This window comes from Somniosus microcephalus, chromosome 6 (genome assembly GCF_052327205.1).
Source record: "Somniosus microcephalus isolate GS21.2 chromosome 6, FLI_Smic_1.0, whole genome shotgun sequence".
In the NCBI taxonomy this organism is placed as follows: Eukaryota; Metazoa; Chordata; class Chondrichthyes; order Squaliformes; family Somniosidae; genus Somniosus; species Somniosus microcephalus.
The window spans coordinates 224,429,964-224,455,788 of NC_140992.1; the positions used below are offsets into that span (position 1 = coordinate 224,429,964).

At 42.9% G+C, this 25,825-nt stretch overlaps 1 protein-coding gene across 6 annotated transcripts in view; it reads left to right on the forward strand.

The window, feature by feature from the left end:
* Window positions 1-25,825, forward strand: part of znf423 (zinc finger protein 423) — a 358,819-nt gene that overhangs the window by 150,412 nt on the left and 182,582 nt on the right. For 5 of the 6 annotated variants that reach the window (XM_085991483.1, XM_085991487.1, XM_085991485.1 and 2 more), the window contains 2 exons: window positions 12,365-15,597; window positions 15,943-16,027. In XM_085991483.1, the coding sequence (XP_085847609.1) occupies window positions 12,365-15,597; window positions 15,943-16,027 (3,318 nt within the window). The remainder of the gene's footprint in view (window positions 1-12,364; window positions 15,598-15,942; window positions 16,028-25,825) is intronic. The other variant, XM_085991484.1, reaches the window with a different exon arrangement.

The window sequence follows — 25,825 nt, forward strand, 5'->3', positions numbered from 1 at the left end:
CCTGAAGGGTGTATGTACGTACAGTATTCGACCTGCTCACATGCATGACACTGCACTTTTCTAAATTAAACCTAATTTGCAAGTCATGGGCTCAATCCCCCAGCACATCTAGATCTGCTTGTAATATTCTAGCATCATATGGACTGGGTGCCCTATCCATTTTAAGGTTTCTAAAACAATATGTTAATCTATTTTAATAACAGTTTTATTGTTAACCCCATCATTTAATTCTATAATTTGTTCTGATTCTTCCTTTTCATACTCTTGTTTATATTTCCTCAATTCGAATATTTTTCCACTTTTTCTGGCAGTCTCCATTTCTGAGACAAATCCTCTAGAGCTGAAAACGAGTAGTTCTGATCTGTCAGATGGCCAGCCTTTACATGGTTGCAAGGATTACTCCCAGTCCCTATTTTCAAATTGGCCCCCTGCCCCCCTCCCTCCCCACAACTGCATTGAAGATCTTCTGCCAAATCCAGATTGGTGAATCTGCAACAGCGGCTCCAAAACTATATAAAGTTGGGTACACTTGGCTAACCTGTCTGGGAAAAGATGCTCTTTAAGGGCTCTAGTCCTTGGTTTGTGGGTTTTTTGTATTTTGCTCAGAAGCTGCAGGGTGCTAAGGACCAGAAAACTTTCAAGACTGTACATACATATTTGGATGGCCTTGTAGAACAGTTTTCTGACTGTCCATTGCTAGTTTAGGAACTACAAAGGTGATGCAAATCCCTTTGTCAGCTGTGCGCTCTCTATCCTGTGAGGTTCACCAATTACATGCCATCGTCAGACAGTTCAGAGTGATGCAACTTTTGATCATATTGTTGTGAATAGCTTCATGTGTTATTTGCTTTCCAATTGCAGCGTTTAACTGTAGTTACTGGTAAACTTCGGGTCACCGACCGCACTATCGTCTGTGAAAAGGAAAGCTGCAGTACTTTGAGAAATGCATGGAACAGGCACTCTCGAGATATCAGTGAGATTCTTAAATAGTTTTTGGGCTCACTACCATTTTGAACAATGGGTTAACCAGTGGATATGGGGGCGGGTCCATTTGTTAATTCACATCAGTTTGATCGTGATCTTTCGAGTCATTCTTATTTCTATTCCATTTTTTCAATGACAACAAATTCCCAATGCAATTTAAGTTTGTGGCATACAAGATATATCAAAACAGTTTTCCGTCATGGTTTCATATATGGAATGGTAGGGTTTCCTTTGGTCCATGTGTAGGATTCAGGAGCTAGCTATTGTGTGAATTCCTGGCAAAAAGGGGAAACTGACAGTCGGTAGGTGGGTGGCTCCGGCTTTCACCGACCTATCACTAAGTACCAAGGTGATGAATAATCTTGATACATGGCGTTGGACTTGAAGGTCCATTCAGCATGCTGAAGTCAAATACTTGTTATATAGCTCATGAGGAAACTCTGATACTTGGGATGATTGTTGCTGGAAGATGTTGCTTATCAGGTGGGAGCTGGGATTCTTTCCACCCCGCTCAAGATAATCCTGCAAACCAATGTCTTCTAAGGTTTTCTGGTTCTAGCTGGACACCGAGAAGAAGAAAACATTCAGTCAAGTAATGGACAGAAGAATTAAAATATTTTTTTTCAAGGGTGTGGAAATAGCTAAGGAATTGGTAAGACTGGGGAAATGTGAGAAAATGGGAGAGATGGAAAACCTGGGAGTCAGATAGGAAATTAAAACAGGCTTGAAAATAAGGATATTGTTTAAGTCTGGTTACTTAAGACTATGTTTTAGACTAGGGGGTTGCAGCATGCCTACAAAAATGAGATACTGTTCTTGAAGATTGCACTGAGCTTTTTCGGAACATTTTATAAGGCCAATGACAGATTTGTTGGAGTGGGAATGGGAGTTGTAGTGGCAAGCCGTAGGTACCTCTTGAGGTCAGAACGGAGGTGTTCGGCAAAGCAGTCACTGTGCATTTGATTTAACCGATGTAGAGGAGACTCTGCAATGAGCGGTGAATACTGGATTAGAGGAAGTACATATAAATTGCTCTCAAACGAGTGTTTGGGACCCTGGTCAATTGTGACTGGAGGTGAAAGGGCAGGTGTTGAATCTTCTGCGTTTACACACGAAGGTAACCTGGAAGGGCACCTGGAAGTAGAGGTGGTAGAAGAGTTATCTAGGGCATTGCAAAGGGAACAGAAGATGGAGGGAGAAGTCCCACCCAGTCCAGTTGACCCTGCAAAGTCCTCGTTAACATCCATGGACTTCTGCCAAAATTGGGAGAGCTGTCCCACAGACTAGTCAAACAACAGCCTGACATAGTCAAGCTCACAATCATGATTATCAGCCAATGTCCCAGACTCCTCCATCACCATCCCTGAGTATGTCCTGTCCCACTAGAGGTAGCGGCACAGTAAAATACAGTCGGGAGGAAGTGGCCATGGAAGTCTTCAACATTGACTCTGGACCCCATGAAGTCTCATGGCATCAGATCAAACATGGGCAAGGAGAACTTCTGTTGATTATTACCTACCGCCTTCCCTCACTTGATGAATCAATACTCCGACATGTTGAACACCACTTGGAAGAAGCACTGAGGGTAGCAAAGGCACAAAATGTACTCTTGGTTGGTAGGACTTCAATGTTCATCACCAAGAGTGGTTTGGTAGCACTACTACTGACCAAGCTGGCCGAGTCCTGAAGGACATAGCTGCCAGACTCTGCTTGCGACAGGTGGTGGGAGAACCAATGTGAGGTACAAACCTACTTGACCTTGTCCTCACCAATCTACCTGTTGCAGATGTATCTGTCCAACAGTATTGGTAGGAGTGACCACTGCACAGTCCTTATGGAGACGAAGTCCCGTCTTCACACTGAGGACACCATCGTGTTGTGTGGCACTACCACCATGCTAAATGGGATAGATTCAGAACAGATTTAGATGCTCAAAACTGGGCACTGTGAACCATCAGCAACAGCAGAATTGTATTCCACTACAATCTGTAACCTCAAGGCCTGGCATATCCCTCCTCTACCATTACCATCAAGCCAGGGAACCAGCCCTGGCTCAATGATATATGTAGAAAAGCATGCCAGAAGCAGCACCAGGCATACCTTAAAAATGAGGTGCCAACCTGGTGAAATTACAACACATGCACGCTAACCACCGGAAGCAACATGCTATAGACAGAGGCAAGCGATCCCACAACCAACAGATCAGATGAAAGCTCTGCAGTTCTGCCACATTCAGATGTGAATGGTGGTCGACAACTAAACAAGTAACTGGTGGAGGAGGCTCCTTGAACATCTCCATTTTCAACAATGTCAGAGCCCAGCATGCGAGTACAAAAGACAAGGTTGAAGTGTTTACAACCATCTTCAGCCAGAAGGGCCAAGTGGATGATCCATTTCGGCCTCCACCTGAGGTCCCCACACATGCCAGTCTTCAGCCAATTTGATTTACTCTATGTGATATCAAGAAATGGCTGAACACACTGGATACAGCAAAGGCTGTGGAGCACAACAACATCCCGGCTATAATAAAGGAAACTTTCTGGTATCCGGCTCCGACGGGACCAAGCTGGTGCCGTTAGATCAAAACTGCCGTAGAAACCAGCGCTAATGTTAAAACATACGGAGCTCAGAGCTCCGTGTGAAGCAACAAACCCTGTTGCTTAGCAACAGCTTCAAAACAGTCGGCGCAGCTTGCAAGCGTCTAGCTGAAGCTGTTGCTTAGCTACAGAGACGCTTGCAGAGCCAGGACTGGAGAAAAGAAGCAACGAAAAGAAAAAAAATTATCTGAACCGACTCCTGAATTTTGCCGGTAGATAGAGCTTTCCGGACATTTAACCTCCGGTTAAATGAAAGTTTCCTGTACTGAAGACTTGTGCTCCAGAACTAGCTGTGCCTCTAGCCAAGCTGTTCCAGTAGAGCTACAACACCGGCATCTACCCGACAATGTGGAAAATTGCCCAGATATGTCCTCTCCACAAAAAGCAGGACAAATCCAATCCAGCCAATTATCGCCCCATCAACCAACTCTCAGTCATCAGCAAAGTGATGGAAGGTGTCACGGACAGTGCTATCAAGCGGCACTTACCAACAACCTGCTCAGTTGCAAGTAACATTCGCACCACACAATGACCATCTCCAACAAGAGACAGTCTAACCATCTCCCTGTGACATTCAACGGCCTTGCCATTGTCTAACCCCCTACCATCAACATCCTGCGGGCGGGGGTGGGCGGTCACCATTGACCAGAAACTTAACCAGCCACATAAATACCATGGCTACAAGTGGAGGTCAGAGGCTGGGTATTCTGTGGCAAGTGACTCATCTCCTGACTCCCCAAAGCCTTTTCACTACCTACAAGACACAAGTCAGGATTTGATGGAATACTCTCCACTTGCCTGGAAGAGTGCAGCTCCAACAAAACTCAAGTGTAGAGATTAGATTATCTCTGGTCTTTCCAAATAATCAGGAGTGAGTGCAAACCAATATGGTGGGTATATTGTGTTTAATCGGAGTTTAAGACGGAATATAACACACTAGTTATACTGCAAAAACATACGACCGTGACAAGCAGCTGGTGCTGGTACTGGTCCTGATAAGACAGACGGCTGGTGTGTGCGAACAGCTCTTCGGCTTATGGGTTTCTCCCTCTCTTCTAGAACCGCCAGGAATGTTAGACTAGGGTCAGCATGGGTCTACTCTAGGAAGTGCGTTAGACCATCGATCCACTTTCGGAAGCTCTTCACTCCACCGTCTGAGCTAGGGACTTTTCAGGTCTTTCTCTTACACCCTTTTTTAGGGGTGGACCTGGGATAGAATATTGACAAGACCATTTAACATGTAAGGGTTCCTCTTAAACCAAGGTGCCCAATGGTATGTTGAGTTCTTTGTCTTAACTTTCAGATGAAAGCCCTCCCCTAAGGGGTCTCATACTCTTCCCTCACCTGTCTTTCCTGTTTATACATTCTGAAGGCCCATCCATCTGAATTCCTCTTATCTCTCCTTATCCTCCCAAGTTTGGAGTCAGACATGCCATTCTTGGCCTTCAGATGTTCGTAGCTACTTGTTATCAGTTATTTATGTTCAAGCTGTTCATGCAGCTTAGCTGTGCAAAACTAACTATTTCATTCCATTATCAGACTATTGTACCATGGAATGAATCATTAAATTCCCAGAGATCCTCTATTCTATTCTCACACACTGGTTAACTTACGCATTTTAAAGCAATTTTGTTAAACAAAGTCAAAGTCCTAACAGCATTATAATATGGTTATTTGCAGTAATGGAAGGAGCATAGGCGTTGGGCCTTAGTTGGTCAAATTAAAGATGCATTAAACAAAGTCGAAATCGTAACTTACAAACAGCAGATAGTTAGCCTGGGAAACAAGGTCATATGTGACTGCCACGGTGCAGAATGTTATAGCATCCGCAAGGAACCAAGAACAAGCAAATTCTAAGCATCTATCCAGCTATTCTAGTCTGAAGAGACACTTTTGTCTCCAAGTTCTAATACAATCATCTAAACACAGTATTATTCGTGGCGCAATTTCATTCGCATAACCATGTACATTTTAGGTCCCCTAATTTCTAACACAAGAAGCTCGACGGTCTCCAGGACAAAGCAGCCCGCTTGACTGGCATCATATCCACTACCTTAAACATTCACTCCCTCCACCACTGGTGCAGCATGGCTGTAGTGTGTACCATCTACAAGATGCACTGTAGCAACTCGCGAAGGCTTCTCCTCTAAAACAAGAGCCCTCTACCACTTAGAAGGACAAGGGCAGCAGGCGCATCGGAACACCACCACCTCCAAGTTCCACACCAAGTGTAATACCATCCTGACTTGGAAATATATTCCCGTTCTTTCATCGTCGCTGGGTCAAATTCCTGGAACTCCTTACTTAACAGCACTCTGGGAGTACCTTCACCACATGGACTGCAGCAGTTCAAGAAGGTGGCTCACCACCACCTTAAGGGCAATTAGGGATGGGTAATAAATGATGGCCTTGGCAGCGACACCCACTTCCAGTGAATGAATAATTTTTTTTTAAGTTCAGGGGAAGATATCTTTGGTTGTGCACTCATATTGTAGGTGGCGGAAATAGCGGAACATGATGTGGTATGTGGAGGCTGGTGGGGTGGAAGGTTGAGGACCAGGGGCCTCTGTCAAAATTGTGAAGGGTGTGGGGACGGGGTGCTGAGGGGCACTGGCCAAGGCAGAAACATAGAAAATAAAACCGACTTGTTCAAGGAGCCAGTTAACTACAACTGATCGGGTACACGAGGTAGTCAAGAGAAGTTCGGTCAGATGGCAAAACTGGAAGAAATGGGATGGAGCCTTTGCAGTACACCTGGTGGGAAGAAGCATATTTAGGTAGTTGTGCGAGTCTGTGAACTTATAATACACATCAGTGGAAAGCCCATCACTGGGGGTGGAGAACAAACTCCAGAAAAGGAACAGAACAAAGTCCAGAAAGGGAACAGAGGAGTCAGCGATAGACCATCTGAAGGTGAGGGAAGGGTGGAAACTTGCCAGTGTTGTGTTCTGGTAAGCTGTGCGGTTTTAGCTAGTTAAACTTCAGCAGTACCATTTTGTCCCTCAGGAGAGACTGCACTCTGTATTGAGCAAACAGGAATTCTGTACGTGCAGATTTCTTAGTAGCTTGGTTCAGAGACCTTTCCGCTTAATGATGGGTTTAAGCACACATCAGATACCCAGCTGACCAAGACAAAACTGTAGCCTAGAAATTCTGGTGCTGAAAACAAAATTCTTATTGACTCTTGCTGCAGATAATTCAACTATAATGCCTTCACAGAGGCCTGTCATTTAAATTCTATGGCTAGAAGTGATCTGCGCTCTGGTGCCTTCATTACCTAAAGTCAGTTCTGTTTCATCTCCTGTGATGACCATACCAACATTCCATCTCCTTACAGAAGGAGGTTTTTAGGAGAACATTCATTGGAATCCCACTTTATGTCGGGTGTTGGAAGTTCTGACCTTTTTAAACATTTTAGCCCCTGCTGGGGTCCTAAGTTTGGATATAAATAAGCTAACGTGGCCCTTGGCTACTGCTAGTATGAAGTTACTGACCTGGAAAATTCATTTGGTTTGATTCAGCCAAGAGGGTTAAGTAAGCTCTGAATGCTTGTGCCTGATCAACTCTACCTTGAGGGTAATGTAGTGTCCTGCTTTCATACTTAATTTTTGCCTAAGGTGAAGTCTGAATTTCCCTCGACTTGAGCAATCGCAATCTCAGATTTATACTCTGACCCCAAAAAACCCAGAGAGAAATGTAGATTATATGGATGCCGGATGAGTACGTTTTCTCAGTTGTTTGCTTCATGTGGCATTAGTTGGGTGCACCTACTACGAAGCAAAGGATGTTGCATTGGTTAGCAGACTGCATCCTGTATTTTTGCACCTTGGTTGTTTGTGGCTTATATGGTCATGAAGCAAAGAAAGTTGCTGGGTAACAGAATGTGCTATAAACTGTTACTCTTCAGTTGTGCATTCTATGAAGTAGGAATTTGGGCACTCCTATCACTAATCAAAAATGGTCTCTCTGGTTATTAGAGTCCATCTAAAACTGTTGCCAGTTGGCAAAAACAGGGCTCTTGATATCAGAAGCCCATTTCACTAAGACAGTTGTTTCTCCATGGACTAATTTTAAACAGGTGGCCTTATAATTTAATTATAAGGCCGTGTTTCTCGCACCTTTTATTATGGATACAATACTCATTCCTCAGTGTTGTTTTCTTCCCCGTCTCCAACCTATCTCTCCTCCTGGACCTTTTCTAGAGCCAAAATCTGCAATTCTGTATTTGATGTAGGTTAAATATTGCAGAAACAAAAAACATCTAGACATGTTGGATGGTTATGCTGCATAGGTTACTAAATACACAATTTAATAAATCCACATTTTTTACATTTATTTGTTCTTGGAATGTGGGAACTTGGGCAGGCCACATTTATTGCACGAATCTAATTGCCTGAGAAAATGGTGATGGGCTTTCTCCTTGAACCACTGCAGTCCTTGTGGCGATGGTGCAGACATAATAGTATTCAGCAGGGAATTTCAAGATTTTGAACCAAAGATAATAAAAGAATGGCAATATGATGTTCTGGTCAGGATGATCTGTGACTTGGTGGTGATGGTGTTGACATTGCTTCTCCTGTTCTTCATGTTGGCTGCATGCATCTAGGTGAGTGATGCATATTCCATCACATGACTGACTTGGGCCTTGTAAATGGTGTAGAGGCATTGATGGGTTGGGAGCTGAGCCATCACTCAGTAACTCACCCAGTCTCTGCCCTGCTCTGGTAGCAACAATGTTGGTATGGCTGGTCCACTTAACCTTCTGATCATTGATGCTACCAAAGATGTTGATGGTGGTGCCATTGAAGGTCTCAATTTACGTTGTTAATGCTAATTTGATTTAAAAGAAGCAAAGTAACTCTTTGTTGGCAAAATGAGGTTGAAGTTTTATCACTTCAGCTAATGTCTATCCTTCTTTGTCAAAAGAACTGAAGATGATCAGGTGGGGTACAATTATAAGTTGGCAGAGGGAGGGCATTGTTTGAATTTGGTTGAAAAGTCTTTTTAAAGAATATATAATATGGATCCAGTTAATTAGTCCCGTTCCCAATCACTGAATGAAGCCGGAGTGGGCAGCCTGTTATCAGTCCTCCAGCAATACTGCTAAAAGCCAACCACAAGTAGATGTGTGGGAGAAGCTCTTTTTCCTATGGCAAACTGCTTCACCTCCAATCAGCACCTCCCCACAGCAGCACAGCCGAGATCAGGAACTCCGCATGCTCAGGAACTATATCTTCTGTCCTGTCGCACTGTGACACTGAGCATTGGTGCTCCAATACTACGACACCATCTGCCCCGGATGGTGTCATTAAGGGATAGCACTGAATATTTAACCTAAACGAACTTGAGTGGTAAAACTAGTCCAACGCTACTGTAATCTGTAAGAATGAAACATTCTACCTTTGGATTGCACACTACAATCTCTCTCGAGTTGTATATTGTTTCTAGACCCAAGCTATTATTGCTTGCATTGAACCAACTCAAACTTACTGGAAGTCGCTAAAGATTTTATGATGAAAGAGTTTGACTTTTCCCCCTGAAAATGATTAGTCCTTGGTATTTTTTTAAATCCTTTGAAGGACAAAGAAGTTGTTCCCCACCACAAACGCTGTTCCCTAGCCACCGATTCTGTACCCCTCCCTGGCCACTGTCTGAGGCTGAACTGGACTGTTCACAACCAAAGTGTCCTATTTGACCCTGAGCTGAGTTTCCGACCTCATATCCTCTGAATCACCGCCTATTTCTACCTCCGTAATATCGCCTGTCTCCACCCCTGTCTCAGCTCACCTGCTGCTGAAATGCTCATCCATTTCTTTGTTGCGACTATTCCCAAGCTCTCCTGGCTGGCCTCCCATCTTCCACCCACTGGAAAATTGAGTTGATCCAAAACTCTGCTGCCCATTTCCTAACTCGTATCAAGTACCGTCCACCCATCATCCCTGTGCTTGCTGACCTGCATTGGCTCTCGGTCATGCAACGCTTTGATTTTTGAATTCTCATCCTTGTGTTCAAATCCATCCATGGCCTTGCCCTCCCTATCTCTGTAACCTCCTCTAGCTCTACAACACTCTGAGATCTCTGTGCTCCTTCAATTTTGACCTCTTGCGCAGGCTCAGTTTTAATCACTCCACCATTGGTGGCTGTGCCTTCAGCTGCCTAGGCCACAAGCTCTGGAATTCCCTCCATAAACACCTCCGCCTCTCTCTTCTCCTTTATGTCATTCCTTAAAACCTACTCTTTGACTAAGCTTTTGGTCACCTATTTGAATACCTCTTTTTGCAGTTCAATGTCAAATTTTGTTTGTTAATGCTCCTGTGAATATGACTGTACAGAAGTATGCTATATATTGCTTCTAAAAGGGCACTGTATAACCAAGCATGGATTGTACCTTCAGTAGTTCCAACCCTTCCAAGTTACATGGTAACTATCGATCTGAGACTGGTAGCTATCACCTCTGACGCTAATCCACGTTGTACTGCAGACTGAGGTCAGTCTGACCTGCTGGCAGGGCACTTTTTAATGAGGTTTTGCACTGGGCTGCAAATGATCTCTTGGACGAGGTTTCAAACTGGTTTGGTTTGGTGTGCTTGGACAACTTAGTTATACTGTCACTTCTCACATTGATGCACACCTGAAAATGATTAATGATTAAGTTAGATGTAAAAATGCAGTATAACGGCAGTTAGTTGCCAAACCTTCACAGTCAAGGTAGAGGTAGTTAATAATTGCAGATTTACTAAAAGGCATTTTATTGTTCACCTTTATGTCCAACTCTGCAAAGTTTCTGGTGTCATAAGTTGCATATTGTCATTTGTACTGCCATATTCCTGTTATCAGTAAATTAATTAGATAATTAATACTTGGTATGTTTTGTCATCAGAATGGGGACAGTGATCATTGACTTGCTTGTTTTGGAAATGTATTTCTTTTTGACTAATTACGTAAGTGTCATGGGTAATTAAGTAGCAAACAAAGACTTCATACTTGGGGAAAAGCTATATGGTGGCAAATCATTATTGTAGGAGTAATGGGGCTAAAAAAAGTAGATAGGCAAGTAGGTTTCTTGGACATGCATCCAACTATTTTTCATCAGCGCTATTACTAGGAAGTTGTTTTCATCACTTTCTGTGGTAGAAGAAGATGCAACTAATATTTTTAGTTCAAAAAGAAGTCCTGTGCGTGTATACATTTACGTAATTAAAAAGCAAATTCAGTGATGCAAAGGATGCCCTGGTAGAGCTCTGATGAAGAAATTAATAACCATATGGATTTAGTCTCCAAAGCCTAGTGCAGTTTACCCAAAGTTGAGCAAGACCCAGTCATTTGGTTCATGTAGTAAAGAGGGTCGCACCTTGAATTGTTTTTTTAGAAATGTTTCTCTCTGCACTGAAAGTCCTGTTCCACTGATGACTATAATTGAGGTCAGTTGTGGTCACAATGGTCCAAGCAGCTAACTTTTTTCGTAGCAGCAGTGATGAGATTGCTGTGGTAACCTGATACTGATCCAAGGCCTGTTGCCTCACATGCATAGGCACACGTGTGTGTGTGTGTGTGTGTGTGTGTGTGTGTGTGTATTTATATCATACACACACATATTGTCCAGCAGTATCACAGGAGTTGCATTGAAGATGCCAGTAGTTCAGCTTCATTTCAATATGCAATAAATTTTGCTGCAAATGTTTAATGTTAGCATCCCTAGTTGCCAGTTCCCTCATGTGAATATAGAAAAAGCATTCTAAAAGCCACATGATCTTTGCTACTGTGTTTGAACAAGCCTATTTTAGAGGATTAGCACTTTTTAATGACCTTAATCCTCTCTAAAGTGTTTTTTTACATTCTGCTGAATTCTGGATTTTGTTAGCAATAATGGTTTACAATTGCAGGGGATAGCATGTGTTTCTAAATTAGCAAAATGTTTATATCTAAAATAAGTTTGTGCAGTGACATTTATTAAAACTATTTAAAGAGCCTACAACATGTGATTCTATCAGAGAGGCTGTTATAAAATAAAGGTCATACTGTGCCGCTGCAAAAATCATTAGGGAACAGAGAGGGGTAGTATTTTCTTATCAAGTGGCCTTGGAAGAAAGATGGTTTGGGGATTTGCTGTACTTCTGCATATAAAATTTTGTGTACTGATGACAGTGTACCTTAAATAGAAATGTATCTGTTTAATATTTAAAATGAAAGCACAGCACAATTTCCATGGAAACAAGTTGACATCAGTTCATAGCTATACCACTTTAACCAGTTTGAGAATTTAGTTACCAACCAAAACAATATGGTCCCATTCTCAACTGATGTCAATGGGCGGGTGCTGAATAGTAACAGAGCACTTACCTTTGGGGACGGAGGATTGGAAGACATGGCACCCAGAGCAGCTGTTAACACTGGGATCCAGTTACCTTCCCATCTTCTTCATTATGGGTGTGATAGATGGAAGGGGATAAAACGTAATGTAAACATTTCATTTTAATAGCTGTTTTTCTGTGCTCTTAATATTTATGCTAAAATTATGAAATCTGATTCAGCTTAATAACAAATTACTTGGAGTGCCATAATTGTAAGAAAATGTTTAGAAGCCTGTCTTTCAACCCATGACGTAGCTCCAATTTTTCAAAAATCTATATTTTTGTATGATTAATTTTATCATTTGTTTATACTATCATATAGTCCTAAGAAAAGCGAGGACTATAATGTAATTATGCTGCATGTTCTAAAAACGGTTCGTCCTTCTTAAAATAAATTGAGAATCGAGTCTTATAATCTCCTTTCTTTTGCAGATGGTGACGATGACCCACAAGTTTCATGGGTAGCTTCATCTCCCTCCAGTAAAGATGTTGCATCACCCTCTCAGATGTTAGGAGAGGGCTGTGATCTCGGCCTTGTGGATGAAGAAGGAGGGACCGGTTTGCCCTACCCGTGCCAATTTTGTGACAAATCATTCAGCCGTTTGAGTTATCTTAAGAGGCATGAGCAAATCCACAGTGACAAACTTCCCTTCAAGTGTACGTTTTGTAGCCGCCTATTCAAACATAAACGAAGTCGTGACCGTCATATCAAACTTCACACTGGAGACAAAAAGTACCACTGTCATGAGTGTGAAGCAGCTTTTTCTCGCAGTGATCATCTCAAGATCCACTTGAAAACTCACAGCTCAAATAAGCCATTCAAGTGTACCATTTGCAAACGTGGGTTCTCTTCCACTAGTTCATTGCAGAGTCACATGCAGGCTCATAAGAAGAACAAAGATCATGTTGCCAAGCTTGAGAAGGAGATGAAGAAAGAAGAAGTTGTCTGTGATTATTGTGATGAGACGTTTAATCAAGCTGAAGACTTGGAAAAGCATATGGCAACAAATCATCCACAGATTTGTGAGAAAGCAGAATTGCAGTGCATCCATTGCCCTGAAGTATTTGCAGAAGAAAATGCACTGATCAATCACATTGATCTAGCCCACGGGAATAAGAAACATAAATGCCCAATGTGCCCAGAACAGTTTCCTACGGTGGAAGAAGTCTATTGCCACTTGGATAGCCACAGGCAACCAGATTCTAGTAATCACAGCATAAGTCCTGACCCTGCTACAGGAAGTGCAGCTTCAATGAGCAGCACAACCCCAGATTCCAGTGCTTCAGTAGAGCGAGGTTCCACACCTGATTCTACCCTAAAACCATCCAGAAGTCAGAGGAAACCTTCAGGATCTTTGGAAAGAGAAGGAAGTCAAAACTCCTGGTCACCAAAAGTCACCTATAGCTGCCCATATTGTTCTAAGCGTGATTTCAGTAGTTTGGCTGTCCTAGAAATTCACTTAAAAACTATTCACTCAGATAAACCTCAGCAAAGTCACACATGCCAGTTCTGCCTTGATTCACTTCCCACTTTGTATAACTTAAATGAGCATGTCCGGAAGGTACACAAAAATAATGTTTTTCCAGTAATGCAGTTCAGCAGTGCATCTCCATTTCACTGCAATTACTGCCCAGAGATGTTTGCAGATCTAAATAGTTTGCAGGAACACATACGAATTACACATTGTGTTCCAAGCGCACTCTCTCAAGATGGAAACCATACTTTCTTCTGTTCCCATTGTTCACTGGGATTTCTTACAGAATCTTCACTCGCAGAGCACATTCAGCAAGCTCACTGCAATGTAGGAAATCCCAAGCTGGAGTCTCCTGTTCTGCAGGCTACACAGTCCTTCATGGAAGTTTACTCTTGTCCTTACTGCACCAATTCACCCATTTTTGGCACCATCCTTAAGCTCACAAAGCATATCAAGGAAAACCATAAGAACATTCCACTAGCAAACAGTGGCAGAAAATCAAAGTCAGAGCAAAGTCCCGTTTCTTCTGATGCAGAAGTATCTTCTCCCAAAAGACAGAGGTTGTCAGCAAGTGTACCTTCACTATCAAATGGTGAATACCCATGCAATCAATGTGATCTCAAGTTCTCCTCTTTTGAAAGTTTCCAAAGCCATCTGAAGTCACATTTGGAAATTCTTCTAAGGAAGCAGTCTTGTCCTCAGTGTAAAGAGGATTTTGATTCCCAGGAGACCCTTTTACAACACCTTACCATACACTACATGACAACGTCTACTCATTATGTCTGTGAGAGCTGTGACAAGCAATTTTCCTCAGTGGATGATCTACAGAAGCACTTGCTGGATATGCATACTTTTGTGCTGTATCACTGCACATTGTGCCAAGAAGTGTTTGATTCCAAGGTCTCTATCCAAGTGCATTTGGCAGTGAAGCACAGTAACGAAAAGAAGATGTACCGCTGCACAGCCTGTAATTGGGATTTTCGAAAGGAGGCAGATCTTCAGCTTCATGTCAAGCATAGCCATTTGGGCAATCCAGCAAAAGCCCGTAAATGCATATTCTGTGGCGACACGTTCAGTACAGAAGTAGAACTGCAATGCCACATCACAACACACAGCAAAAAATACAACTGTAAATTTTGCAGTAAGGCCTTCCATGCTATTATTTTGCTAGAAAAGCACTTACGAGAGAAACATTGTGTGTTTGACAACAGTAGTCAAAATGGTACTGCGAATGGAATTGCATCCTGCAATAAGAGAGTGGAGACTGACCTCCAGAACATACTGTTGAAGAACCAGGAAGCTCTAAACAGCCATGAAGCTAGTGAAGATGATATTGATGCCTCCGAGCCAATGTATGGTTGTGATATCTGTGGTGCAGCATACACTATGGAGATCCTTCTTCAGAATCACCGGTTGAGAGATCACAATATTCGACCTGGAGAAGATGATTGTTCACGGAAAAAGGCTGAATTCATCAAGGGAAGCCATAAGTGCAACATCTGCGCAAGAACTTTTTTCTCAGAGAGTGGCCTCCGAGAGCACATGCAGACCCATCGTGGACCTGCAAAGCACTACATGTGTCCCATTTGTGGTGAGAGGTTCCCTTCACTTCTAACACTGACTGAGCATAAGGTCACCCACAGCAAAAGTCTTGATACGGGAACTTGCAGGATCTGCAAAATGCCACTGCAGAGTGAAGAGGAATTCATTGAGCATTGCCAGATGCATCCAGACCTGAGAAACTCTCTCACAGGGTTCCGTTGTGTAGTTTGCATGCAGACAGTCACCTCTACTCTTGAGCTGAAAATTCATGGAACATTCCACATGCAAAAATTGTCAGGAAACTCTGCATCATCGTCGCCAAATAATCAGAGTCATCAGAGACTCTACAAGTGTGCTTTATGCCTGAAAGAGTTTAGGAGCAAACAGGACTTGGTGAAACTTGACATCAATGGCTTGCCATATGGCTTGTGTGCAGGTTGCATGAACAGAAGTACAAATGGCCAATCTTCAAATGTAACTCAGCAGGAAAGCAATGAAAGAACCAGTGCCAGTCTTCGGTGTCCTGATTGTGCAGTTAAGTTTGAAACTGTGGAAGATCTGGAGAATCATATCCAGATAGACCATAGAGAAATGACACCAGAGACAAGTAGCCAGAAAAAGTCATCACAAGCATCACCTGCTCCCAGGGTAAGAAAATAAAAATAATTCATATGGTCGGAACAGTAATAAAAATCTATATTTCCTAATATTCCTTAGGAAGAGCAGTGTATATAAACATGTAAATATAATAAACCCTGGGATTTGTTTTATACTTTATTGATTTAGCTGTGTAGTGTACATTGTTTTTTGTAAGAATCTTGAAAAGATTTCAACCTGGTACCATATTGAACAGAATTAATAACTTCAAGGTGCATTTTTAAGCATTTCAATTTCAATTCATTTAAATTGTTTTTGTACAACTTTAAACATACATAGCTTAGTGAGTACACCACAGTAAATAATAGTTTCCTTCCTCTTATAATTGTCGGACAGAAGAAGACCTACCAGTGCATCAAGTGCCAGATGACTTTTGAGACTGAACGGGAAATACAGATCCATGTTGCAAATCATATGATTGGTAAGAAAAATGTTTTTATTTTATCCATTGAGGTCATTTGAATTTTCTCATGAGGTAACTCTTCAAGTGTAGAGTTTTGCCAGTAAATTGGCTAAATTCTTCTTACTGAGCTACACAAGCTGTTCCATTGTGGTATAGAAATGACCGGCATGGACATTTTGTGGATAGTACTTCGGATAGAGCTGAGATGATGCGGTAGGGCAGAGGTTCCCAAACTTTTTATGCTGAGCATGTCTCTTTTTAAGCAACAGTATTTTTGCATAATTTGTGTTTGTATAGATAAAGCTGGAAACCCAGAATACTTCAGTTTTGGCACTTTAGGATTTTAATATTAAGTCTAATCCTAAATCTAATCCTAAATGTAATCCTATCATTAGAACTCCCTGGCTGGGAAAGTCCTCGGACCTACTCTTGCTTTGCCGGCGTTACTTCGTCAGAGGTGCAGCGGAAATTCCGTTTGCGTATTTCAACAGGGTTTCCACCGCACTTTCAGTGAAGTAACGCCAACGAAGCAGGAGCAGATGTGAAGAATTTCCCGGACACTGTCCAGCTCCTCCTTCGCCCCTAGGGGCATAACCCCCCCCCCCCCCAGTTCAGGAACCTCTGCTGTAGGGCACTGTTGACATGCTTGTTGAAGGGCAACAACCCTAAATAAAACGAACAGAAATCAGAAAAATCTATTTTAAGTATAACGCATTTTAAAGCTAATATGAGCACAGTACAGTACTACATTTTTGATCTGGCACATTGCTTCAATAGCAACTAAGCACTGAAATGTGTTTTTAGTTCATTACTGGTAAACTGGATGTTTTGTCTTAAAATATAATTTAACAAGATGAGACTTGTTTACATAATTCCAATGCAATATTGTGCAAGTAACCAAGTATAATCATTTAATACAGTAACTGGGAGTTTCAAATACTGATGGTCTATCACAAAATATAAGTTGACACATGGGGCTGGATTTTCCTTTGAATTCATACCTGATTTGGGGGTGGTAAACGAGTAAAATGGGGCGGGGTAACGCATACTGCCTCAATTTTCGGTCTCCTTTAAGGCCTGCCAGGAGCCAGTTCCGGCTCATTTAAATGGGGGTTGAAGTAGGTGTGGCTAATCTCTCTGACCCATTAGCCCTAACCTCCACCCCCCAAAAAAAAAATTCCGCCTCTCTACAGGTGACAATAGGAGTACCAGTAAGGTATGCTTGAGGTGGATACCGCTTGGAAGAGGCTTTTTTAGTTGCTACTACTGAAAGATGGTGTTACTTTCGCTGGATATAAATGTCTTTAGTTCTTTGGCGTTTAGTCAGGAGTTTTGTTGCTACTTTGATTCAGCTCTGTTAAAAATACAGCTGTGGAGTGAGAACATGGATTTCCCAATGGGAATTCCTCTTCCTTTGTTATAATTTAAAAAAAAAAAAAATCGTTCATGGGATGTGTGCGTTGCGGCAAGGCCAGCATTTATTGCCCATCCATAATTGCGCTTGAGGAGGTGGTGGTGAGCCACCTTCTTGAACCGCTGCAGTCCGTGTGGTGAAGGTACTCCCACAGTGCTGGTAGGGAGGGAGTTCCAGGATTTTGACCCAGCGACGATGAAGGAACGGCGATATATTTCCAAGTCAGGATGGTGTGTGACTTGGAGGGGAACTTAGAGGTGGTGGTGTTCCCATGCGCCTGCTGCCCTTGTCCTTCTAGGTGGAAGAGGTCGCTGGTTTGGGAGGTGCTGCCGAAGAAACCTTGGCGAGTTGCTGCAGTACATCTTGTAGATGGTACGCACTGCAACCACGGTACCCTGGTGGTGGAGGGAGTGAATGTTTAAGGTGGTGGATGGGGTGTCAGTCAAATGGGCTGCTTTGTCCTGGATGGTGTCGAGCTTCTTGAGTGTTGTTGGAGCTGCACTCATCCAGGCAAGTGGAGAGTATTCCATCACACTCCTGACTTGTGCCTTGCAGATGGTGGAAAGGCTTTGGGGAGTCAGGAGGTGAGACACTCACCACAGAATACCTAGCCTCTGACCTGCTCTTGTTGCCACAGTATTTATGTGGCTGGTCCAGTTAAGTTTCTGGTCAATGGTGAACCCAAGGATGTTGATGGTGGGGGATTTGGCGATGGTAATGCCATTGAATATCATGGGGTGGTGGTTAGACTCTCGTTTGTTGGAGATAGTCATTGAATGGCACTTCTGTGGCGTGAATGTTATCTGCCACTTAGCAGCCCAAGCCCGAATGTCGTCCAGGTCTTGTTGCATGCGGGCATAGACTGCTTCATTATCTGAGGAGTTGTGAATGGCACTGAACATTGTGCAGTCATCAGTGAACATCCCCTTTTCTGACCTCATGTTGGAGCGAAGGTCATTGATGAAGCAGCTGAAGATGGTTGGGCCTAGGACACTGCCCTGAGGAACTCCTGCAGTGATGTCCTGGGGCTGTGATGATTGAGCTCCAACCACCACAACCATCTTCCTTTGTTCTAGGTATGACTCCAGCCAGTGGAGAGTTTTCCCCCCGATTCCCATTGACTTCAGTTTTATTAGGGCTCCTGATGCCACATTCGGTTAAATGCTGCCTTGATGTCAAAGGCACTCGCTCTCACCCATGGAATTCAACCCCTTTGTCCATGTTTGGACCAAGGCTGTAATGAGATAGTGAAATAGTAGATGGAACATGCTAGATTGGAGCTACTTAGAGTGAGTCATCACAGAAGATGTTTTTTCCCTACATGAACATAGCTATTCACCAGGGTTCATAGAGCAAGATGGTCTTTTATTGATCAATCACTGCCTCAGAAGGCTGTGATTCTACCCTCCCCCAACCCCCCACTGGCTGTTGGGAAGATTTGTCAACTGCTGGCTGAAGACCGGCAACCCACTTCAACCAGGAGAACGGCATTGTCTCTACCATTTAAGGTCACCACTGCTTTAAATTTCTTTGCCACTGGATCCTTGCAGGTAGTATCTAGTGACCTTTACCACATTCATCACGCCACAGCTCACCACTGCATCAAAAAGCTCACTGATGCTCTGTTCAGGAGGGCTACACAATTCATATCCTTCCCAATGGAACCAGAGAAGCTAAGGGAAAGAACAAGCTACAGGTGCAAGGAGCAATTGACAGAAGCAGATAGCACTCAAAACCCTATATGTCAATCCCCTCAATTTTGAGAGTGGGAAAGGCTTTCGTTCTATTAATGTGCAATTAGTGTGCGATGCCAATCACCTTATCCTGCAGTGACTGCCTGATTCATCCAGGAAGCTGTCATGACATTTTTATCATGTGATAATCCACCATGCCAGCCCTCAAGACTCCATGCCATTATTCAGGGTGCTGATTGGCAATCAGGCTATCCCGTACAGTCATAGCTAATGAGGCCAGTACGGCTCCCACAGACAGAGGGGGACAACACATATAATGAGACCCATGCAACTACAAGAAGTGTCATCGAAAGAACAACAAAAGAATTTGTAGTTATACGGCCCTCTTTACAACTTCAGGACATGCCAAAGCTCTTCATAGCCAATTAAGTTCTTTTTAAATATCATCACTGTTGTAATTTTGGAAAACGCAGTAGCCACTTTGCACACGGCAAGGCCCGACAAATAGCAGTGAGATAAATGACCAGATAATCTGTTTTGGTGGTGTTGGTTGAGGGATAAATATTGGCCAGGACACGGGAACAACTGCCCTCTTCTTCAAATCCTGCCATGGGATCTTGTATATCCACCTGAGAGGGTGATGGGACCTCGGTTTAATGTCTTGTCTGAAAGACAGCACCTTCAATAGTACAGCACTTTAGTACTGCATTGATGTCAGCCTAGATTATGTGCTCAAGTCTCTGGGGCTTGAACCCAGGAGCTTCTGACTCAGAGGCGAGAGTGTTACCACTAAACCAAAGCTGATGCTGAACAGAGTATAGACATTCTTAAGATTTGTTTTAGGTGCCTTGATAAATCTGACAGAGCCCTGCAATACAACCTAGAATCGTTGTAGCTTGCTCTGTACTATGTAATATTGCAATGTAGAAAGGCTTTCCGCTTCCGGAAGCTGAAGGGGATGATGATGAAGAGGTGGTGGGGGAGCACCTCCATCCCCACAGCATGAGGAGGGTACACAGGAAGGAGAGGATGTGGATCAGGGCAACCAGAGAAAGGAGATCCATCTTCTAGCTTGGTGTTTTCAACGAACCATTGATAATGAAGAAGAAAGCTGTAGACTGCAGGAAGATATCAATGAACTGGTCAGGTGGACAAATGGAATTCAATCCGGAGAAGTGTGAGGTAATGCACTTGGGGAGGGCTAACAAGACAAGGGAATACACATTACAGGAAACTCTCGATTTACCGGCACCCAAACAACCGGAAATCTCGGTTAACCGGCAAAATTCAGGAGTAGGTTCAGTTAAGTTTTTCTTCATATTAGTGGCCGTTTCTTGATTCTTGGCTGTGTAATCGGGGGTTCCTGCACTTGTTGCTAAGCAACAGGGACGCTTGGTCTGTGGCTGGGCTTCTTGCACCTGTTGCTAAGCAACAGGGAAGCCTGGATTTGTTGCTGTGTATGGAGCTCTCATACCTTTTAACGATAACGCTCTGTAATCTGGACTTTTTGATAAACCGGCACCACGCCGGTCCCGTCGGTGCCGGATAAAAAAGAGTTTCCTGTAAATGGTAGGACACTGAGTAGTGTAGAGGAACAAAGGGACCTTGGAGTGCAGGTCCACAGATCCCTGAAGGTAGCAGGCCAAGTAGATAAGGTGGTTAAGACGGCCTACGGAATACTTGCCTTTATTAGTTGGGGCATAGAATGCATAGAAACATAGAAGATAGGAGCAGGAGTAGGCCATTCGGCCCCTTGAGCCTGCTCCGCCATTCAATGAGATCATGGCTGATCATCCAAATTCAGTACCCTGTCCCTGCCTTCTCTCCATATCCCTTGATCCCTTTAGCCTTAAGAAATATATCTAACTCCTTCTTGAATATATTTAATGAATTGGCCTCTACTGCCTTCTGTGGTAGAGAATTCCACAGGTTCACCACTCTGGGTGAAGAAATTCCTCCTCATCTCTATCCTAAATGGCTTACCCCTTATCCTTAGACTATGACCCCTGGTTCTGGACTCCCCGGCCATTGGGAACATCCTTCCTGCATCTAGTCTGTCTAGTCCTGTTAGAATTTTATAAGTTTCAATGAGATCCCCTCTCATTCTTCTAAACTCCAGCGAGTATAAGCCCAATCGACCCAATCTCTCCTCATACGTCATTCCTGCCATCCCAGGTATCAGCCTGGTGAATCTTCGCTGCACTCCCTCCATGGTAAGAACATCCTTCCTCAGATAAGGCGACCAAAACTGCACACAATACTCAAGGTGTGGTCTCACCAAGGCCCTGTATAACTGCAGCAAGACATCCTTGTTCCTGTACGTGAACCCTCTCGCTACAAAGGCCAACGTACCATTTGCCGCCTTAATCGCCTGCTGCACCTGCATGCTTACAAGAGCAGGGCGGTTATGCTAGAACTGTATAAAACACTAGTTAGGCCACAGCTAGAGTACTGCGTGCAGTTCTGGTCACCACATTACATAAAAGATGTGATTGCACTAGAGAGAGTACAGAGGAGAGTTACGAGAATATTGCCGGGACTGGAGAATTTCAGCTATGAGGAAAGATTGGATAGGCTGGGTTTGTTTTCTTTGAAACAGAGGAGGCTGAGGGGAGACCTTTACTGAGGTGTATAAAATTATGAGGGGCCTAGATAGAGTGGATAGGAAGGACCTATTTCCCTTAGCAGAGAGGTCAACAACCAGGGGGCATAGATTTAAAGGAATTGATAGGAGGTTTGGAGGGGATTTGAGGGAAAATTTCTCACCCAGAGGGTGGTGGGGGTCTGGAACTCACTGCCTGAAAGTATGGTAGAGGCAGAAACCCTCACCACATTTAAAAAGTGCTTGGATGTGCACTTGAAGTGCCGTAACCTACAGGGCTATGGACCAAGAGCTGGAAAGTGGAATTAGGGTGGATAGCTCTTTGTCAGCCAGCACGGCCATGATGAGCCAAAATGGCCTCCTTCTGTGCTGTAAATTTCGGAGTCTATGAACCATGGTTGACATACCAAACAAAGGCACTTGACACCTTCCTGTTATACCTCCACACCCTCGCAAAGTCCCTCACTGCCAAAGACTTCTATGAATTTCCTTCATAAGACAGAAGTCTAAAGATCCCCTGCCATCCGGGGGTATTTAGATTTCTTTAATTTAGCTGCCACAAAGGGTAGACATAGTGTTAAGAAGCCTTACTGGCATTAATAGCCATGTCTGCAGCGGATAACCCCACTCACCAATCAATCACCCTGATGCATGGCTCTGCAACATCGCCATTCTCCACCCCTACCTCAGCCCATCTGCTGCTGAAACCCCTATCTGTGCCTTTGTCACCTCCAGACTTGACTATTCCAATGCTCTCTGAAAACTCAGATGTTCATATCTTAAGCCACACCAAGTCCCACTCACCCATCACTCCTGTGCTCGCTGACCTACATTGACTCAGTCCCCAGTGCCTCCAGTTTAAAATTCTCATCCTCGTGTTCAGATTCCTTCATGGCCTTTCCCCATCTTTTCTCTGTAACCTTCTCCAGCCCAACAATCCTCTGAGAATCTATGTTCCTCCAACTCTAGCCTCTTGTGCATCCCCTACACTCTTCGCCCTCACCAATGGTGTTCGTGCCTTCAGCTGTCTCGGCCCCTATCTCTATGACTCTTCATTAAACCTACCTCTGAACAAGCTTTTAGTCACTTCTCCTAATAGTTCCTTCTTTGGCTTAGTGCCATTTCTTGTCTGATTAGGCTTCTGTGAAGCGGCGTGTGATATTTTCCTATGTTAAAAGCGCTATATAAATGCAGGCTGTTAATGTATCATGCTGGTCCCAAAAGGTTGTAAGCGTACACAAAAATTAACTCAGAACTCTGTGCTCAAGGCCTCTTTGCATTCCATAACATTCACCCAAAAATGTCAGAAAATCCATTCACTCTTAACATTAACCATCTAATATCTATCCTTTGTGCCAGCTAATTTACTTGATCAGGTTCCTAGTCTACTATTTCTACAAAGTGCTTCCTGAGTGAGATAACGTTGAGTGGTGGGTGGTTGGCATGGTTTTCCTAGAAGCTTAGCGGCCTGAAGTGCCTCTCGTCTCGGGGAACTAGTTGTCCTAGAGGGACCTGCTTCCAGCAGCCAATCTCTTGCAGTGGTAAAAGGTGCCGCGGCCAAGTCTGAAGCTCTCTCATGTTTCTCGGTCTGAAGTCCTCTCAGTTGTCAAGAAATATGACCAATACCTTGTTTGTTTCCTGTTTTTTTTCATCCTTAAACCACAGGTGACGATGATGCATTTGGGTGAATTGGCTAAATTAGGATATGCCAAAGCATCCTACATTAATGTTAAGTGAACTCCTTCATAATGTAAGACTTAGCAACTCTTCCTAGCCAGTTTCTGGATGACATCATCAGCACTCACTGTTTAAACAAAAATAGTTTTGAAAATATTAAATGAAAAAAAAACATTGTAGAAGAAAGAAATAAGAACTGATTTTCAAGGAAACATTGGTGGTGTTCTCACTTTATAAAACTTCTGAGGAGCAGCATGCTTGCAATTAAAAGGAAGGGTACTGTGCCAAATTGGCACATAGTACTAAACATTATAAAAGGTGCGTGTGTGTGTCTATATACTTAGATGTCTGCCAATCATCTTTTGTCCCAGTGTTTTATATTTTAAATTTGCTGATCAAAGAATGCAGACATTTTGTGGAGAAGCTTGATTCCAGTGACATGAAATAGGATAAGTAACTGTGGACAGCGCATTTAATTCATGCCTTACAAAAGAGGGGCTTCTACGCAAAATGTTTGCTCCCAGGGTGCCTCCTATCGGCAGAAATCAGGAAGACCAGACAGCATGAAATAAGTTTATATGTATCTCCCTTTTTTAATATTTAGAATTATTTTGTAACTAAGTAGAGTATCCTTCTCCTTAATCCACCTGTACTCTGCACATAATTAGTATTTATTGTGTTTTAATAATATAGTTGAGGCCTAATAAATGCATAGTTTACCGTGAAATAATGGCTTGGATTTTGCGGTAAAAATAACGGTGAAGCTATCCATGCTCACCATTATTAAAGCGTAAATAGAACAGCAACTTCCGGCGATCGCACGTGTGCAGTTAAATATGGAAATCAGAAACTTGCTCTCTGAGTTGTCCTACTCCTCCAGAAGCTGCGCCATACAAAGACTCACCGTTGAAACACAGGGAACGCGTGGAGTTGCTGTACTTACCCACTAGATACCCACTAAAAGCCAGAAAAAGTTTAGGCTTGTCTATATTCTAATGTAAATGAATTTTTAACGGTGCGATAAATCTTAGTTACTGCCAAACAACACCTCTGGCACTAAAAATTAACTTTTACAAGTGTAGACTTTCATTCCATCAGATTTTAATTATTGTTAGATTTTTTTAAATAAAAAATTAAATAACTTTTATAAACTTTTTTTTTCTTTTTGTCTCTCTTATCTCTCGCTCTTAATCCCTTCTTCCTTTCCCTCTCTTTATTTTGCTTTCTGTACATGATTTGGCATTGAATTAACTGTTCTAATTTACACGTCCTGGTTCAGACTCGACGTGCCTCAGTAAGAATTTTTCATTCTGATTGGTTAAGGAGATACACAGTTGCTTTCCCTGCTCTCGCAGGTCCCAGATCCCCTGTGGAGGGTGACGTGTTGTTTCGGATTTCTAATCACTACAAGTTCCAGTGTAAAAGCCCATAGAAAGGCTGTGGGCAAGTGTAAGTGTGATGAACGGCTAGTGCCACTCATTCGCCGCTGACAGCAAAATCCGGGCTAATATGCCTAGAATAAATTTGATTATGGCACAGTAGAATTTATTGTACAGATCATGTGTCAATCCAGAGCCCACTGTGTACGTAACACAAACCGATACTTTTATTTGACTTTCACTATGCCTGAACCTTTTATGTGTTTCAAGCAAGAATTCCTATCAATAAACCTTAAAAGTATACCAATCCCGTCAGTGAGCTTGCTGAAGCCTTTCGAGAGAACTGACAGAAATTTGTAAATGGTGTGAATTGACAAACAGCTGCAGAAGTCACTGGAGATTCATGAGAATGATGAGGCCATCTGAAACTGTGAGACAGATACCGTTCACCGTTTCGTGTGTTATTGTTTATGTCAAAGGACGTCTGAATGCAAATGAATACTGTGTGGTGCTGAAGGGTCAGTTACCATTACAGGACATTTTTGTTTTTTTCCAGAAGAGTGTGTTGCTGGTGTTGAAAGCTGTAGCAGCTTATCTTGTTTGTTTTTCAAATTGGGACCATCACCACTTTGCCTTTTCCTTCATAAATAATGATGCCACTGAGAACAAGCAGTTCACCGATTAGTATACAAGCCTAAATTTTTAGTTTTAGTTTTGTACATTTTTGGTAAGTACATTCCAGTATATTCAACAAGAGAATATATACTACAGGATATAAATCTAGTAGTGGTATTCAATTAATACAGGAGTAAAACTACGATTTTTTTGTTTGTTTGTTGTAAGAGCCCATTCTTCTGTTGTTTTCTCTTTAATTTCTCGCATTGCAGTCTCTAACCTAGTGACCAGGCAGACAATCAAGGCCCAAATTTCCCTGATCTTTTTGCTGTAAAAATGCTGTATTCCTGGTGGAATTTGGAGTGAGACCTGGTTGCACCAGGTCCCTACCCCTTTTCCCACCATCAAAATTTACAGTAATTTTGGTGGCAGGTG